The sequence below is a fragment of the Mustela erminea genome, chromosome 12, assembly GCF_009829155.1.
Source record: "Mustela erminea isolate mMusErm1 chromosome 12, mMusErm1.Pri, whole genome shotgun sequence".
In the NCBI taxonomy this organism is placed as follows: domain Eukaryota; kingdom Metazoa; phylum Chordata; class Mammalia; order Carnivora; family Mustelidae; genus Mustela; species Mustela erminea.
Window position 1 is genome coordinate 35,683,469 of NC_045625.1, and position 16,506 is coordinate 35,699,974.

At 44.6% G+C, this 16,506-nt stretch overlaps 1 protein-coding gene and 1 long non-coding RNA gene across 2 annotated transcripts; one reads left to right on the forward strand and one right to left on the reverse strand.

The window, feature by feature from the left end:
* Nucleotides 1-4,448: 4,448 nt before the first annotated feature.
* LOC116570385 lies at nt 4,449-12,931 on the reverse strand. Its single transcript, XR_004277411.1, has 3 exons — nt 12,780-12,931; nt 5,726-6,527; nt 4,449-5,513 (listed from the first exon to the last, which is right to left on the reverse strand). It is a non-coding gene; the product is annotated as an uncharacterized LOC116570385 (long non-coding RNA).
* MSMP (microseminoprotein, prostate associated) lies at nt 12,911-16,500 on the forward strand. The gene is made up of 4 exons (XM_032307424.1): nt 12,911-13,105; nt 15,234-15,584; nt 15,809-15,917; nt 16,300-16,500. The coding sequence occupies exons 2-4, from the start codon at nt 15,455-15,457 to the stop codon at nt 16,478-16,480; spliced, it is 420 nt and encodes a 139-aa protein (XP_032163315.1). The 5' UTR covers nt 12,911-13,105; nt 15,234-15,454; the 3' UTR covers nt 16,481-16,500.
* Nucleotides 16,501-16,506: the final 6 nt, after the last annotated feature.

Below are 16,506 nucleotides of genomic sequence, written 5' to 3' on the forward strand. Positions count from 1 at the left end.
ACAATCCCAGAGTGCTGGATCAACCCATCAGGCTTCCCGCTCAGCAGGGAGGCTGCTTCTCCCTCTCCCTCCCCCCTTGCTCATGCTCATGCTCCCTCACTTGCTCTCTCACTCACTCTCTAATAAATAAATAAAAATCATTAAAAAAAATAAGTATGTATATATGGAAGTTATTACTCAGAAAGTAACCAAAACAAAGACCAAGAACCATGGGAAACGAATTAGGCACCAGAATCAGAATTGCAAAGATGGAAAAGAGGGTGAGGATCAGCTTTGGGGAAGTGGTAAGGTTGTAACAAAATTTGTGGGATGGTTCAGGACAATAGACTGGGATTCCCCTGGATCCTGCTGAACCTGACCGGGTTAAAGGTGGAGCTTTGAAGGTAATACAGCTGTGTGGGAGCCTTCTCCTTCCTCTGACCCCCTGCTACCTCCTGGAATTTAGGTTGCTTCAGATTTGATAGGCAGAAGGCCGCCATGTTATTAGGGAGACACTTAACGTGACGGTGAATTCTGGGTCTACTCCTCTGATCCTCTGTAGCCCACCCACCCTATCAGATATTACAGGTAACTTCAGCAGCACCAGGAGTCCAGCCAAACACTCTGACATTTCTCTACAATAGACTGTAATGGGACAACTTCTGTGACACCACCATACCATAGGTTTCTTCCAACTACCTGGCAGCTCTCTCTCAGTCTCTTCCTGGCTTTTCCTTCACTACCTGTCCCTCGGGTTCATTGGTATTCCTGGAGGCTTTATTCTAAATTTTCTTTTTTCTCCACTCAAACTCTCAATAATTCTATCTACACCCATGCATAACTCCAATAACTATCTCCATGTGCCAAGCATGGATTCGGTCAGCTCTACATTAATATATCCAATTGTCTACTGGATCTCTTCACTTGATGGACTTGCAAGCACTTCAAACCCAATGTCCAAAATCAGACACATGATTTTCCCCCAAAGTATCTTAACACCCTGAAGCTCTCTTACTGGTAACTGGCACCATCATCCACCTACATGCTCAAGCCAAAACCTCAAAGTCATCCTTGAATTCTCATCTCCCTCACTGTTCACATCTAAGTCTTGCTGGATAGACCTCCAAAATATTCTCTCAAAACCATCCACTTCTCCACTGCTCTACCCTACACAGAGAAAACCACCACCATCCTTCACCCGAACCAATGTAACTGCCCTTTAACTTGTCTCCTAGAGTCTAGTGTTGATCCTCTCTCGTCTGTCTATAACACAGCCAAAATGCAGCACTGGCCAACTCACTCTTCTGTGTACAACCCTAGACTGGCCTCCCCTTTATGGGATGAACTACAACTTATCGTGGATTTCAAGGTGCTCTGTGATCTGTTCCCTTACTTCCACATGATCACCTCAAAATCATTAAAGTCACCATATAAACATAGATACTTCTTTAAACATTCATTTTAGAGAGAGAGAGAGTGCACTTGTGTGAGTAGGGGAGAAGGAGATAGAGAAACTCAAGCCAACACCTCTGACATCTATCCTAGCCTACCTAGATGGGTCTAATCAGCCCCTCTTGGCCACAAGCACACAGGCCTGCATCATTCCACATTCAGTCCTGCCTTACCTTATCAAAGCTGGTGGATAAGCTGACTGGTACCCTTTACTCACATGAAGGTCTTGTACATCTTCACAGTTGCTGATACCACATCCTTCAGAAGTTCCCAACCAGTTTAACAAGGTCAGATCTGATCATTTAAAGTCTGTAAGGACTGCTCAGACTCTCTTGAATCAAAGTTGCTCAGTCTCTTAGAGAGCCATCTCTCCCCTGCTTTTCTGTCTGGAATGGATCTAGTTGTATGAGGGGAAAGGGACTTTGTAGCAGCAAGAAGTTGGACTCCTTGAGCAAGTGGTCCTCTGGGTTCCCAGATCTCCAGTGCAACGTTCTTTTGTCTGCAATTGTGGCCTAGCTCTGTGATGGGTATAATTCTTCATTCACCCAATAAGAGATATTGGTGAATAAGCACATGAAAAGACGCTCAGCACCATTAATCACTGGGGAAATGCAAATTAAAGCCACAATGAGATATCACTATACACCTATGAGAATGGTTTTAAAAACTGACAATACTGAGTGCTGATGGGGATGCAGAGTGACCGGAACTCTCACCAATGCTGAGAAGTGTAACATGTACAGGCATTTTGGAAAACAGTTTGGCACTTTTCTCCTACATTAGGATAAACATTCACTTACCACAAGATCTAAGATTTCACTCCTAAGTATTTATCCAAGAACAATGTAAACATATGTCTACAAAAAGACTAGTACGTGAATGTTCAAGCAGCTTCCAAAAAGTGGAAAACCACCTAAATGTCCATCAGAAGAAGATTGGATAAATTCAGTACCATTAATCTTTGGGGAAGTAATTGTGGCGTATCCAACAATGAAATACAGCTTAGCAATAAAAAGGGATAGACTACTTATATACACAAAAACATGAATGAATATGAAAAACATAATGCTGACTTAAAAAACATAATGCTGAGAAGCCAAGAACAGGATACACACTGTATGATTCCATTTATATGAAGCTCTACAATAGATGGTACTCATTTGCAATGATAGAAATCTGATCAGCAAATATCTGGGATGGGGGGATGGGAAACTAGAAAGAATAACAAGAGAATTTGTGTTTGTAGGGGGTAATAGAAATTTCTACAACCTGGGAAGATGATTATATAGGTGCAAGCACTGTCAAAACTCACTACATTGTACACTTAAAACATATACATCATCTTGTTTGTATATTATATTTCCATAAAGTTGAAAAAATAATTCTTTTGCAACAGTTGAGGAGTTACATAAGTCTTTTTTGTTACCTATAGTGGCTGGCCAACAAATCATTACAGAAGTTAAGCAGCCCATGGGTAGTACAGAATTATCCTTGATCCATCAGCCTTCTGCAACATACCAAAGGAATGGATTCTCTATCCAGTGAAAATGGAAGGCATTAGGGAATTTGCTTCCCAAGTCATAGAAGTTAGAGTGTGAATTTGCACCCCCTCTCGTGATTAACCCAACCAAGTCAATCTTTTAAAAGGATTTTATTTATTTATTTACTTATTTGAGAGAGATTGAGAGTGACCATGAGGGAAGGGGAGAGAATCTGAAGCAGACTCTGCACTGAATGCAGAGCCCAACGCGGGGCTCGATCCTACTTCTTCAAGATCATGACCTGAGCTAAAACCAAGAGTCAGACACTTAAACAACTGAGCTACCCAGGTGCCCCTAACCTAAGTGAATTTTTAAAAAATCAGGTCTAAGCAATGGTAACAGTTAAAGAAAGCTATTTTTTTTTTTTTAAATCAGGAAGTGAATGGTTCAAAAGTAAAGAATTCCCACTGTAGGAAAACAAAACACTTCTAATACATGCTCTGACTGGAGTCTGGACCTTCCAAAGAACATGGAGAATCATCTGATGTGTTAGCAGGAACGCACACACACACACACACACACACACACACACGAGATGAGCAGAAATGCCTCCCTGACCACCCTCTTTATGGCACAGGGGAAGAATGGCTCCACTATCAGAGAAGCAGCCAGACGGATAGTCTTTATTTGTAACTTGACTTACAAATGTTTATTATGATCATTTTTTAAATGGCCGGATGCTGGAAAGGCTTTCATGTAAACACAGGAAGGGCAGAACACAAAGTAAAACCCATCAACTGCCCTTTCTACCTGCTGTCTTGCACTTCTCTCCCTCATCCCCATAACTCACTGCATCTTAGTCTCCAAAGTAAATGCTAAAACTATACCTGAGGACTTGGGTTAAGCCAAAAGTAAAGAAAGTTCTAGGATGGAAGTGTAAGAAAGAATTGAGAGGAGGGGTGATGTATTCAGTGGACATTGGTCCTTTCTAGTTCCCACCATCCGTGCCCCCTTCCTAAGACTACTCTGCCGTCATTTCAGGCAATTAACTCTCCTGTTCTCTATACATCTTTGTTGGGAGAGGAAAACCAGAAGTTTTCCCTCCCTTCACTGAAACCAAGGACTTTCTCGGGGTGCGGGTGGGGGCTCCTTCTCCTAGACCCTTTCTCTCTATATCCTGATAGAGCCATAGATGGCCCTTGATTCAAGCTTAGCCAAACAATCTCTTAGGACTTCACTTTAGCAGAGTGATGCAAGAAGTAAAGAAATGGTTGGCAGTGGATCTGGCAAGACAATTAAGTAGTTCCTTCTCTGTCAGCTCCAAGCCTGCTTCCTCAGGTTTCCCTTCTCTGTGAGGCTCTCCTCAGTGGAGAAATAATTATCTTAAGTGCCCCCCTTCCTCCACTGTCCCCCACTGTTCTTCAATCTCCCTCCTTATTTGTCAGAGAGAGAGAGTGTGTGCACAAGCAGGAGGAGCAGCCGACAGAGGGAAAAACAGTTTCCCTCCCAGACGAGCAGGAAGCCTGATGCAGGACTCGATCCCAGGATCCTGGGATCATGACTGGAGCTGAAGGCAGATGCTTAACAGACTCTGCCACCCAGGCGTCCCCAGAGAAGGTTCTTAAGCAGGGAAATCCCATGATAAAGACAATGTTTCAAGAAGAATAACATGGCAACCATGTATATAACATAGACCAGAAGAAGAAGAGACTGGTGAGCAGGGAGAATAATTCAGGGGCTAACAGAAGACAGTTCTAAGAAATAAAATTCTGGATTACAGTGGGGTCAGAGAAATTAAGAGAAACTTGTACTGAATTACAAGAAGTTGGGCTAGTAGAGTGGAAGATTAGGATTAGAAGGGTTCAATTTGAATTCCAACTCTGAAATTTACAAGCTGTATGACTTCTGGCGAGACACTTCCCTGCTCCATATCACAGTTTCTTTGTCAGAAATTTGAAGAACTTAGAATATTAGGCTTTGCAAGTTTTTCCCCCAATGGGACCCTTTTTTTTTCTGGGGGAAAAACAAGGCAAGATTGTTCTGGCTGAGCATAGGTCAAGAGCTCAGAGTCTTAGCTAGCCTTCATTTTATTTCTCTCAGCCACCTCTGAGGCATTCTTGAGAGATCTCCAGAGGACTAGGGAACAACATTTGAGAAATTTCTAAAGATTCTACTACCAACTCTAATATTCAATGACTCAAGGGGGTAAACTTGGCAGAGGTGCTTAGGAAAACAGTAATGACTTTAAGAGTTGCCACAGAATCACATAACAGAAAGGGTAAATTGCCCTCCAATAAATTTGCCTGCTTTTCCTTCCAGGCCAAACTCAATTTAATGTCCCAACTCTCATCCAAAATCTTGTGCAAGCAGTAATCTAACCTCCATATAAACAATACAGTCCCAAATAGTTCACTGCCTAACAATCAGTTCATTCCAATTCAAGGTTCACCAACTAATAGTAGAAGTTTGTCACTCTATCACTGTCATCTGAAATAAAGGTGCTTATTCTAATTTCTGGACCTAAAGCAAGTAAATATAGCCCCTCCTCCATAGGAGAATCCTTCAGCTTTTTGAAAAGAGCTATAAAGGCTGCCTTATCACCTTTTTTTTTTTTTTAAAGATTTTATTTATTTATTTGACAGACAGAGATCACAAGTAGGCAGAGAAGCAGGCAGATAGAGAGGAAGTGAAGCAGGCCCCCTGCTGAGCAGAGAGCCCGACGTGGGACTTGATCCAAGGACCCTGAGATCATGACCTGAGCCGAAGGCAGCGGCTTAACCCACTGAGCCACCCAGGCGCCCCTGCCTTATCACCTTTTATTCTCTTTTGCTCCAACCCACCAAGAAGCTCCATGGAGATGGCCTGCTCTAGTTCTAGACCGATTCAACATTTTCTAAGCATCTAAGTGCTTAGGTGTGCAAGCAGATTTTCATTTATTCAGGGCTTTAAAGACTTAATCAAACCAGATGATCTTCCTTAAAACAAATGACTAGTTTTATGGTGAAATGTAAATAGAATTCAAACTCATTATCTGGTAACTATTCTTTTCTTGCCTAACATTAGCTGCTCCCAGTTTATCAGAAGTAGATTGCTAAGTCTTTTGACCCAAAGCTAATTGTGAAAACATCTATCCAGGAATCCAAAAATATCTAAGACTCAAGGTCCACTGAGGCAACTACAAATAATAAAAATAAATTAAGCATTCTGACTCCAAAACCTGTAATGTCATCAACTCGCAAGGGAATATAATTCTCACCATATAAAATTCAATTATCACCAAGGCAACACAGAATATCATCAGTGTTAGTAAGAAAGCTTCATTCACCATTCTCCATGCCACCCATTGCATATTCCACCACCAGATCTATAAAATCAGGGTCTGTCGCTTGGGCTTGAGCATCTGCCAGTCTGGAGAATTTGAGGACGTGAAGCAGAAAGTATGACTGAGCCCCTAAGGAGAAATCAAGCCAGCGCAGCCACAGTCCATGATGCCTGTAGGAGCGTAGAACCTTTACAGTTTCCTGTGCTCCAGTTGTCCTGGTAACCTGAGGCCTCCTTATTTGTGTTGGCATCTTGGGGCCAAGAGCGGAAGCAAAGCTGGAGCACCAGCGAGATCTGCAGGAAAAAAAATGTGGGTAATGCAGCAGTTATGCCACAGGAGGGTCAAGCCTAGGGCATAAGAATTACCTGGTTAGGGGAGAAGAGGGTGTAGTGTCTTATAAAAATCAGATTTCCAGATTTAATTTCCAATGTTTCTGATTCAACAGGTCTAGGATGAGCTCAGAAACCTGCAATTTTAAGAAGCCACCTCCTTCCAAATAAGACAAAGACCACACTTTTGAAAATTCAGGCTAAGTAAACAAATCAGCAGTCGGAGAGAAAAAGTATAGCCACCTATCAATTTCAGAAAGCCCATATTCTAGTACAGTAGTTCTCAACATGGGGAGAGGGTTGCTGATTTTGCCTTCTAGGGGGACATTTTGGCAATGCCTGAAGACATTTTTGGTTATCACAGTGGAGGTCAGGGATGCTCCTAAACATCTCACAGGTCATAGGACTGGCCCCAAACAATGAAGTCTCTCCTAGCCCAAACCCCAGTGCCATGGTGGAGGATATTCTGCTCCTCGGCACCACCATTCCCAATCCACAGAAATCAATGCTACATACACAATTTTGGTCACAGTACAGAAAATTATGTGAAGCCCCCTGGGAAAAAAAATGAGACCCCAAAAATCACTTAAAAAAAAAAAAAAACAGTGAATGTTATTAAAGATATGGGTAAGAAGGAGACTAGAACAACAGACAACACGGGCACCTGGTTGGCTCAATCAGCAGAGCATGTGACTCTTGATCTCAGGGTCCTGAGTTCAAGCCCCACAATGGGCATGGAGCCTACTTAAAAACAAAAACAAATCAACAAAAATTAGAACAGACAATGATGGGAGGTAGGTATGGACAAAAATGATGAGCCAAGAAGGAAATCAAGAAAGGACGAGGCACTGGGTGACAGCAGCGAGCAATGAACGCCACTCCCTCAATGGATGCAGCCTCTCTCTACATGTAGAGGATTGGTAAAGAGAAACCTATTAAAAATAATATAAGCAAAAAAAGAAAAGGAAAGGAAAATGGATAAAGGAACTATAAAGAAGGAGCTTTAGGATACATCAAGCATAGATCTGGAGTGAAAAAAGACAATAGAGATTCCTTTGTAAAAGAAAGCTAAATAAAGACTCTTAAACAATGGTAAGAAAATGAAAAGACTCCTAGGAAGAGTTTGGGAATTATGTGAGAAAGGAAAAAAAATTTTTTTATGATCTTCTAGCCCTAATTTCCTCCTCCACCTTCACCCCAAGAAAGATGATCCTTTAAAAGTTCTTTGATTTTATCAAGCAGACATGATGACAGCAGGGTGGGGGTGGGAGGGTGACTGGCTCAGTCGCTTAAGCAGCTGCCTTCTTCAGCTCAGGTCATGATCCCAGGTCATGATCTCAATCTGGGGATTGAGCCCCACATTGGGATCCCTTCTCAGAGGGGAGCTTGCTTCTTCTCTATCTGCCATTCCCACTGCTTGTGCTTGCTCTCTGTCTCTCTCTTGTTTGCTTCTGTGTCAAATAAATATGTATTTTTTTAAATCTTAAAAAAAAATAAAATAGGGGTACCTGGGTGGCTCAGTGGGTTAAAGCCTCTACCTTCGGCTCAGGTCATGATCCCAGGGTCCTGAGATCAAGCCCGGCATCGGGCTCTCTGTTCAGCAGGGAGCCTGCTTCCCCCTCTCTCTCTGCCTGCCTTTCTGCCTACTTGTGATCTTTGCCTGTCAAATAAATAAATAAAATCTTGGGCTCCTGGGTGGCTCAGTGGGTTAAGCCGCTGCCTTCGGCTCAGGTCATGATCTCAGGGTCCTGGGATCGAGTCCCGCATCGGGCTCTCTGCTCAGCAGGGAGCCTGCTTCCTCCTCTCTCTCTCTCTCTCTCTCTCTCTGCCTGCCTCTCTGCCTACTTGTGATCTCTATCAAATAAATAAATTAAAAAAAAAAAAAGAAGACAGAGTCTTCTGAAACTTTACAAAAATAAATAAATAAATAAAATCTTTAATAATAATAATAATAAAATAAAATAATGAAAGGGAAGTTGGAGAAAGAGGAGCACACCTAAGAATTTTTTTTTTGTTGTTCTTTAAGATTTTATTTATTTACTTATTTATTTAAGAGAGAACAAGCACAAGCAGGGGAGTGGCAGGGAGAGAAGAAGCAGGCTCCCTGCTGAGCAAGGAGCCCCCGCAATCTGGGCCTCAAGCCCAGGTCCCTGGGATCATGACCTGAGCCGAAGGCAGACACGTGACTGAGCCACCCAGGCACACCTAAGAATTCTTCTCAAAGGAGAAGATGGTGGTGCTCAAAAAAAAAAAAAAAAGAAAAGAAAAGTAAGACTCAAAGAGAAGGACAAAAGATGTTTTGGGGAAAGAAGAGAAAAGATGAGGGAGAGATCTGGTAGCAACTTGAGGGAGAGGGACTTTAAGGACTCTTTCTCTTTGGGAAAGAGAAATTAAATGAGAATTTTTTTTTTTTAAAGCCTTACTTCTGGGGTACGAGAGATGAGACATAGCCTTTATCTTCTACCCCTTCTAAGGAACCTTCCGTAAAATCTGACATTACTTTGGGGATTGGGTCTGCATTTTTTCTCAGTTGTGACAACATGTAAGATTGGCCTTTAGGCAGATCAAGAGCCCAGTTACATATATTTTTACCATGTTTGAAGTGACTATAAGATTTCTGGAGCGACCAAAAGACAGCCATATGACAATAAACTAACTCCCAGAGTTTAGAGCTGTACCAGCATAAGTTATTCACCTCAAGGCGCTATTTAAATTTAAATTAACTAAAATTTAAAATTCCATTTCTCAGTCACACTAGCTATATTTCAAGTGCTCGAAAACCACATGTGGCTAGTGGCTAAGGATTAGGCAGGACAGGCAGAGAACAGTTCCATCACCACAGAAAGTTCTATTGGACAGTGCTAGAGTAAAGAAAAAAGCTTAGACAAATAGCTAACAAAAAATGAACCCCTTTCAAACCTTTAAAGAGCTGCCACATTGAAAAACAAGTAGATTTTTTCCCCCATGTTGTTTCAAAAAGCAGAATTAAGGGGAAAATGAGATGCCATCACATGACAGATTTCAGTTTAACAACTCTCTAGTACCTAAAGCCAGATAACAGTAGAAGGGACAGCCTCTGACCACAGAAGGAAGTGACCCGTTTTAGTAGCAGTCAAGCAAAGACCAACTTGATCATCTTTTAGAACTAACAAAGAACTGGATGCCTTCTAAGTATCTAGTTTTGAATCTATAATTTTAAGAAAAGAGCAATTTACATATAAGATAAAAGTGAGAATCATAAATAGAATTTTAAAAGTCACTACTGCCACAAGTAGACTATAGAGCAGGCAGGAACAATGAAAACATTTAAGTGGACAGGGAATTTAGTCAAACATTAATGGTGGTTAGTTAGGGATTAATTACTGGTAGTACAGGCTATCATGAATGTAGTAATTTGTAAGGAGAAAAAAAATTACATGAACTTGTTAAGAATGGTACCAATGGTTCAGAGACAAGGTGGGAAAGCTTCAGTATGGGTTATTAATGGAAATTTGACCACAGTTGAAATCAGTACTAGAACCAGAGGATCTTTTCTATTCTCTGCCAAAGAGAACACCAGGCTAAGTATAGCAATTGAATGTTCTTGGAACTCTGGCCCCTTCATCCCATTCCCCTGCTGTTCACCCATGGTCTTATTTATCATCTCTCTCAACTCCTGAAACTCAGTCTCCTTCATGTGATCTCCTCATCTGCATAGGAACAGCTTCTTTCAACCTTCTCAACAGAGAATGCCAAAGGATGAGGTCTCTTAACATTCTATCCTAGCTATGAACTTAACCCATCTTCATCCTCCACCCCAAAATGTACTTGGCTTGATTATAATGTAACGTACTGAATATATATTCATATACATGTACTGACTTATTACATTATCTGTGCATTTTAGTGTTTATGTGTACATGAGAGAATTCATGCACACACATGTGGTAACACCCTTTCTTGGTCAACACTAAGGAATCTGGTGCCAAAATTGTGAAATTCACTCTTCAGTGGCTAGCATACAAAAGCTTCAGTGGAGTCATCCAACGGACTCTACGGTTGACCATGTCGTGCTTCTGAATGCAAAATACTGGAAGAAGAGAGAGAAGTAGATATAAATTTGAAAACTTTTATCCTTGTAGGAAAAATAGTGGAAACATAAGCATCTTAGAGGAAGACTAGCTTAATCATAAGGGGAAGGTTGAAGGCTTGGTAAAAGCAAGCATAGGAGGCTTTCCAAACAGTCCAGAATCAGAAAAAGGTGAGAGGAGAGGAAGGAAGACAGAAGTAGATCATGCAGAATAAGTAAAATCCAACCTTTAAAAAAACAAACAAACAAAAAAAACTAAGGTCTTACCAAAGAGAAAGGTGGAAAAAAGATTTCAACAAGAGTGTTAAAGATGGAAAAGAGCCAGAAAGGGCTGTAGGCTTAAAAAAAAAAAAAAAATCAATGAAGAAGTAGTGGTGTATGTTGGCAAAGAGAAGTGCAGAGTTGAGGGAAGGGATAGAATTTATGGTAGGGGAAGTTGGTGTGAAGTTTTCCTCTAAAGATGCCCAGCAGAGCAAAGAAGGAATGAAGGCAAAAGCCACTGGGAATAAGGTAGGGCTGGGACTAAAACAGCAGAGGAGAAAGCAACAGGGTCCAAAGTAGGAAATTATTTTCTTTTTTTTAATTAACTGACCCAGATTTTCTTGTCTGGGGCCAAAGGCAACTGTAGGATTTAAAGATCTTTAAAATAAATCATAAAGATCCTGCTCCTTAGAATTGCCTTTGGCCCAAAATAAAATAAACAATAAAGATCATGGCAGAATTAGTGTCAGTTTCTGAGACAAGTACAAAATACCATTGTGGAGTTGATTTTACATTTTTTTAAAAATTATTTTATTTTATTTTTTGTCAGAGAGAGTGAGCACAGGCAGAGGGAGAAGCAGGCTTCCCGCTGAGCTCCGTCCCTGTGGAGTTGATTTTAGAAATCAGACTAATTAAGTGCTGTTAAAGAAATGCTACTGTGAATAAAACACCTTTACCTTTCTCTTTTTCAGTTACAGGGTAAATATAGAAACTTCATAGTTACACATATCCACAGAAGACAGTAAATGACCTAATATATATGGTAAAACCGAGTTGTTTGTCTTTGTATACTGTAGCCTAATGCCCACCCCACAACAAATGTTTTACTTGGTTCAGGATTCACAGGACAGGTTATAGGGCTACACAGAGAAAAGATAAGCTTAAAAACAAAGACCGTAAGATGAGGGAGGGGGAAATGAGAGGTGTTGTGCCGATACAGAACTGAGGTATTAGAAACACAGAATTCACGCAAGTCAGCAAGGGGGACAAAGGCACAAAAGCATGGCAGTGCCATATAACTAATCTTGATAGCCTCACTGTGGGTGTTAAAACACTGAACCCGACTTTTTAACTCTTTTTAAAACGTCAACATTTAATAGCTTGATATATGCAGTTATGTGATTTTAAATGACTATTAAAATTAGAACATCAACGCCTAATTCTTTGGCAAAGACCGAATGGCAGGTGGTAATCTTAGACACATTTAACCTCACCTTTAAGTCACTCACTACTCTTCCTGCTCGGAAGGCCATAGATTCTACCTGCGAGGGCAAATCCCAATTCCTCACGCCAGCATTCAAAGCTTTTAATGACCTAGCCACATGGTACCTACATAACCCTAAGTCCCCTTCCCCCAAAACCTAGCCTCCACTGTCAGAGTGCACAGACCTCTAGACAGACCATACCTCTACGGTCTGGCCATTTCCACCTTCCTACCTGATATGGAAGTCTCCTTAATTTACAGGTTCTGGCTCGCCAAGGCCTACACTGGCGCTGCGCTCCGCCAGCACTCCAGTACACCTCGCTCTCGCTCCGCCGCCCCGCAATCCGCCCCTCCCCGGGCCACATCACCTTGCCCACTTGCCGTTTTGCCCCTGGGTCCCTTTCCCTCCCCACCACCAGCTCTCTGGGGCCTTCTCCCTGCCCCCAAGAGATTCTCCCAGCGGACATTCCCGGCCAGCCTCCATTCAGTCGCAGGCTCTGTTTTCGGTGTCTGATAGGGGACCCCGCAGGACCCATCCCCGCTTAACTCCCCGGCGCTTCAATGACCCTCCCGGGGCTCCCCCACACCCAGCCACCCTCAGGGGCCCCAGCCACCCAAATCTCCCCGCTGCGGCAGGTCCCTCCTATCCGGCGGCAAGCAGCGGGGGTCGGCAGTGACTCACCGGAGGGCCAGTGGCCGGAATACGCTCACTTCCTCTCCGCGCGCACCTGCCGGGCCCCGCTGGAGCGCTGCCCGGCTGGGCCTCCGGCGGATGTTTTTTCTGTCCCCGCGCTCGCAGGCAGTGCGCGCCAACCAACGCCTCCCGGCCGCCCCCCCCCCCAACTGGCACCCCCAACCACCGCTGCCCCAGGAATCACAGAATTGGGCCCTAAACACTGACATCCCCAACAGACAAGCGCACACACACGGAGCAACCACAAGCGTGGCCTCCAGCCCCACGCAGCTACAGAAACGCACACTTGAGCGCACCCACCAGCTGGAATGCAAGTGGGTTCAACCAACACCTTCCAGACACCCACAGCCCCACAACTTCTGAGAGAGGGGTCCTGGCTCAGCCCCAGCCTTTCTTTCCAGAAGCCCCTACTCCTGCCCATAAGCCTACCTTCTCTTCATTACAGGCGGCTTTCACTTCTGTCCCCATTACCTCACACACCAATCCCCATTGGGCCCCCTTTGCCTTCCAGCATCATCACCACCTTCCTAGCTTCCCAGCTTCCCAGTCGTGTCTGCCCCCTACTGGGTTGGTTCCAGGTTGCAGAAGCAAAAGACTGGTCCGGACTTCCAGGGTGTCAGCATGTCCCCCTTCCCCAGAAAGGCAGCAGCAGAGCTACTGACCACTGACAAGACTTCGGGCCCTTGTGCTAGAAAGCCTTCTCATCTATCTCCTCCAGCCAAGAGAGCAGTCCAGGGCCATGCCTCCCACAGACCACCCTACGTCAGAGCACCCTGCTTCAACCACTGAGTCTTCATTCTCTCAGTACTCCTCTGAAATAGAAAGGTATCAGACCTGACGAGGGTGAACATGTGGTACAACTGGCATCTCCATCCACTTAAGCTATCTACTTGGAAGAGGACAGACAGGGAATCTGAGGTGGATGGATGAAGTTGTGTTTCTGAATGGTGAAGAGGGTGGCCCTCTAAAAAGGTCAGCCAGAAGAATTCGTATCTGATCCGCTGGGTGACAGGGAATGGGAGTCTTGCAGTAAAAGGGACTGGAAACTCAGAAGGAAAAATAGAATGTCAAAGTGATTGGCGTAGGAGGGGAATAACTCGGATTGGGTCTTTGGAGTGTGGCAGACTGAGAGAGAGGGGCCATTAGTAGCAAAGAGATGGCCCCCATTAGAGTGGTCAGAAAGAAGAACTTGAGAGTTCACAGGAGTGGGGATGGGCAGCAATGGATCAGAATCCTAACATGAAAAGCTGGAGCCCCCAAGTCAGCTGGAAGGATAAGAAAATGACACCTCTTCCCAGGGCAGAAGTGAGGGGACTGAGCTAGGAAAAGCGGGTCTATCTGCAACACTGTTTCTCAAACTGGAGGTGGTAAGGGTGACATGGAACACAACTGCGAAAAGGGCAGAAGTCTGTGGTAGGAGACTGCAGCCCCTAACAGAAGCCCTCAGCTATGCAGAGCTTCTCAATGTGATTTAAACAAAGAACTGTACCTTTGTCTCTGAACTCTAGAACTAATCGCAGCAGCTACTATTTTCTGGGGGCCATGTGGCAGGGACAGTACTAATACCATTACATGCATTACCTCACTGAAAGCCTCTTAACAACCCTATGAGTTAGTATTACTATCCCAATGTAAAGATAAGGAAACAGGTTTTAGAGAGGTGAAGTAGTTTGCCCAAGGTCACAGGCTTAAGTAGAATCAGGATCTGAATCTAACTAGTCTGATTCTATAACCTATGCTCTTAACCACCCACCTTGGGGGTCTCTAGAACCTGCAGGAGGATGTCAGAGGATTCCTCAATTCTCATTCCATAATGTACAAGAGGAAAGCGGCATACCTCTGTGAAATGAGTGACTCATATCACCTGGGTATTTGAAGACATTCCTCTTTGAAAGTACCACCCCTAACTATGGGAAGATCGTGTATCTACTGTGTATTTGGAGGTACTGAACAATGCACCCTCAGGATGCTTATGGAAGAGACACCTGCCTCCCCATCTCTGAGGGGCAGCCATGTCTCTAGGATACTTCTGGGAGATTCTGCCATAGGGTCTGAGAGAAATATTCTGCGCTCCAGGTGCCTGTTCGCTCTCCTGGAGCCTCTGGCTGTTGCACCCTACTGCAGCTCCTTGGTTTGGCTGGGGCACAGGATTAGCCATCCCCAGGAAATACCTCCCTCCGGTCCAGGCAAGGATCCCAGCACACACACCCCTGGAGTGTGTATGTGTGTTGGGGGCAGGGTGGAATGCTTCCTTCTCTCCAGGTCAGGGAAGAGATGTGGGGACCACCTGGGGGCCCTCCCCGCTCCCACCTCCTTGCTGGGGAAATGCCCAGTCCAGTGCCCCTTCCATGGCCACCTCCCTCCCCCTAGCTGTGCCTGGGCATGAATCAGCTCTCACAGCTTGTTAAAGCTGGACCTCTTGTTTTCATGCCCTCACCTCAGGAAACAGAATTACAGCTTTTCCAGCTCTACTCAGCAGGGGGCCAGGGTCCTCACTTTATAAACATTCCCAAGCCTGTGAGAGCAGAGGGCACGGAGATGGTGTGAGACAGAAGCCCAGGGGAGAAAGACAGAAACTAAGACCGAAGGAGAAAAACAAAGAAAAGCCAGAGACAAGACCAGAAGAGAGGCCAAGAAGGGATCGCGAGGGCTGTGCTACAGGAATGACCCTAAGGATGCTCTGGGCTGGACAGGCGAAGGGGGTCCTGGGAAGCTGGGGGATCATCTGCTTGGTGATCTCTCTGCTCCTCCAGCAGCCAGGAGTCCACAGCAAGTGCTACTTTCAAGCTCAAGGTAAAGCTGGGGGAGGCATTAGGAAAGGACAAGGACAGAGGGAGCTGGGGCGAGGGGGCTTAGAGATGATCCTCTACCACAATACCCAGACTCCCTCCAGCTTGGAAACAGGAGAGACTAAATATGGGGGCAATATGCACTTACTTTCTCCCATTCCAGACCACAAGCGATTCTGTCGGCCATCACCAATCCCCAACACACTAACATTTCCTGTTCTTCCCTAGCCCCCTGCCACTATGAAGGGAAATATTTCACCCTGGGTGAGTCTTGGCTCCGCAAGGACTGTTTCCATTGTACCTGTCTGCATCCCGTCGGTGTGGGCTGCTGTGACACGTGAGTGACTAAAGACAGCCAGAGAGAATGGCTCTGACTAGAGTGACTAAGGGCTGGCCAGGGTGTAACCAGATTGCTGTGATGTGAGAATGAATAGAACTGAGGTACGAGGCAGGCTGAACCTGAAGTTACCAACAAGAATTTGAGAGATAAGGCTGCAAGCTACAAAATGAGGGATGTAGGGGTGGGTCTGGAGGGGAAGTATTTCTGCTGTGAAATGAAAAAATCCATATATGGTAGGTGAGAGCTTGGCTAGGGGGACCAAGAGGGCACTAAAGATATGGGAAAGATATGAGAGGAATGCTGGCAGAGAGAAGTGTGGGGCAGGGATAAAGGTGGCCCTTCACTGTGCTGACTCCTTTCCCATCCTTTGGTTCCCCAGGTCCCAGCATCCCATCGACTTCCCTGCAGGCTGTGAGGTACGTCAGGAGGCAGGAACCTGCCAATTCTCCCTGGTGCAAAAATCTGACCCTCGGCTACCCTGCAAAGGGGGAGGGCCCGACCCAGAATGGGGCTCAGCTAACACCCCTGCTCCTGGGGCTCCTGCTCCCCACTCCAGCTAAACTCAACTGATCACCCTTCTGCTGAC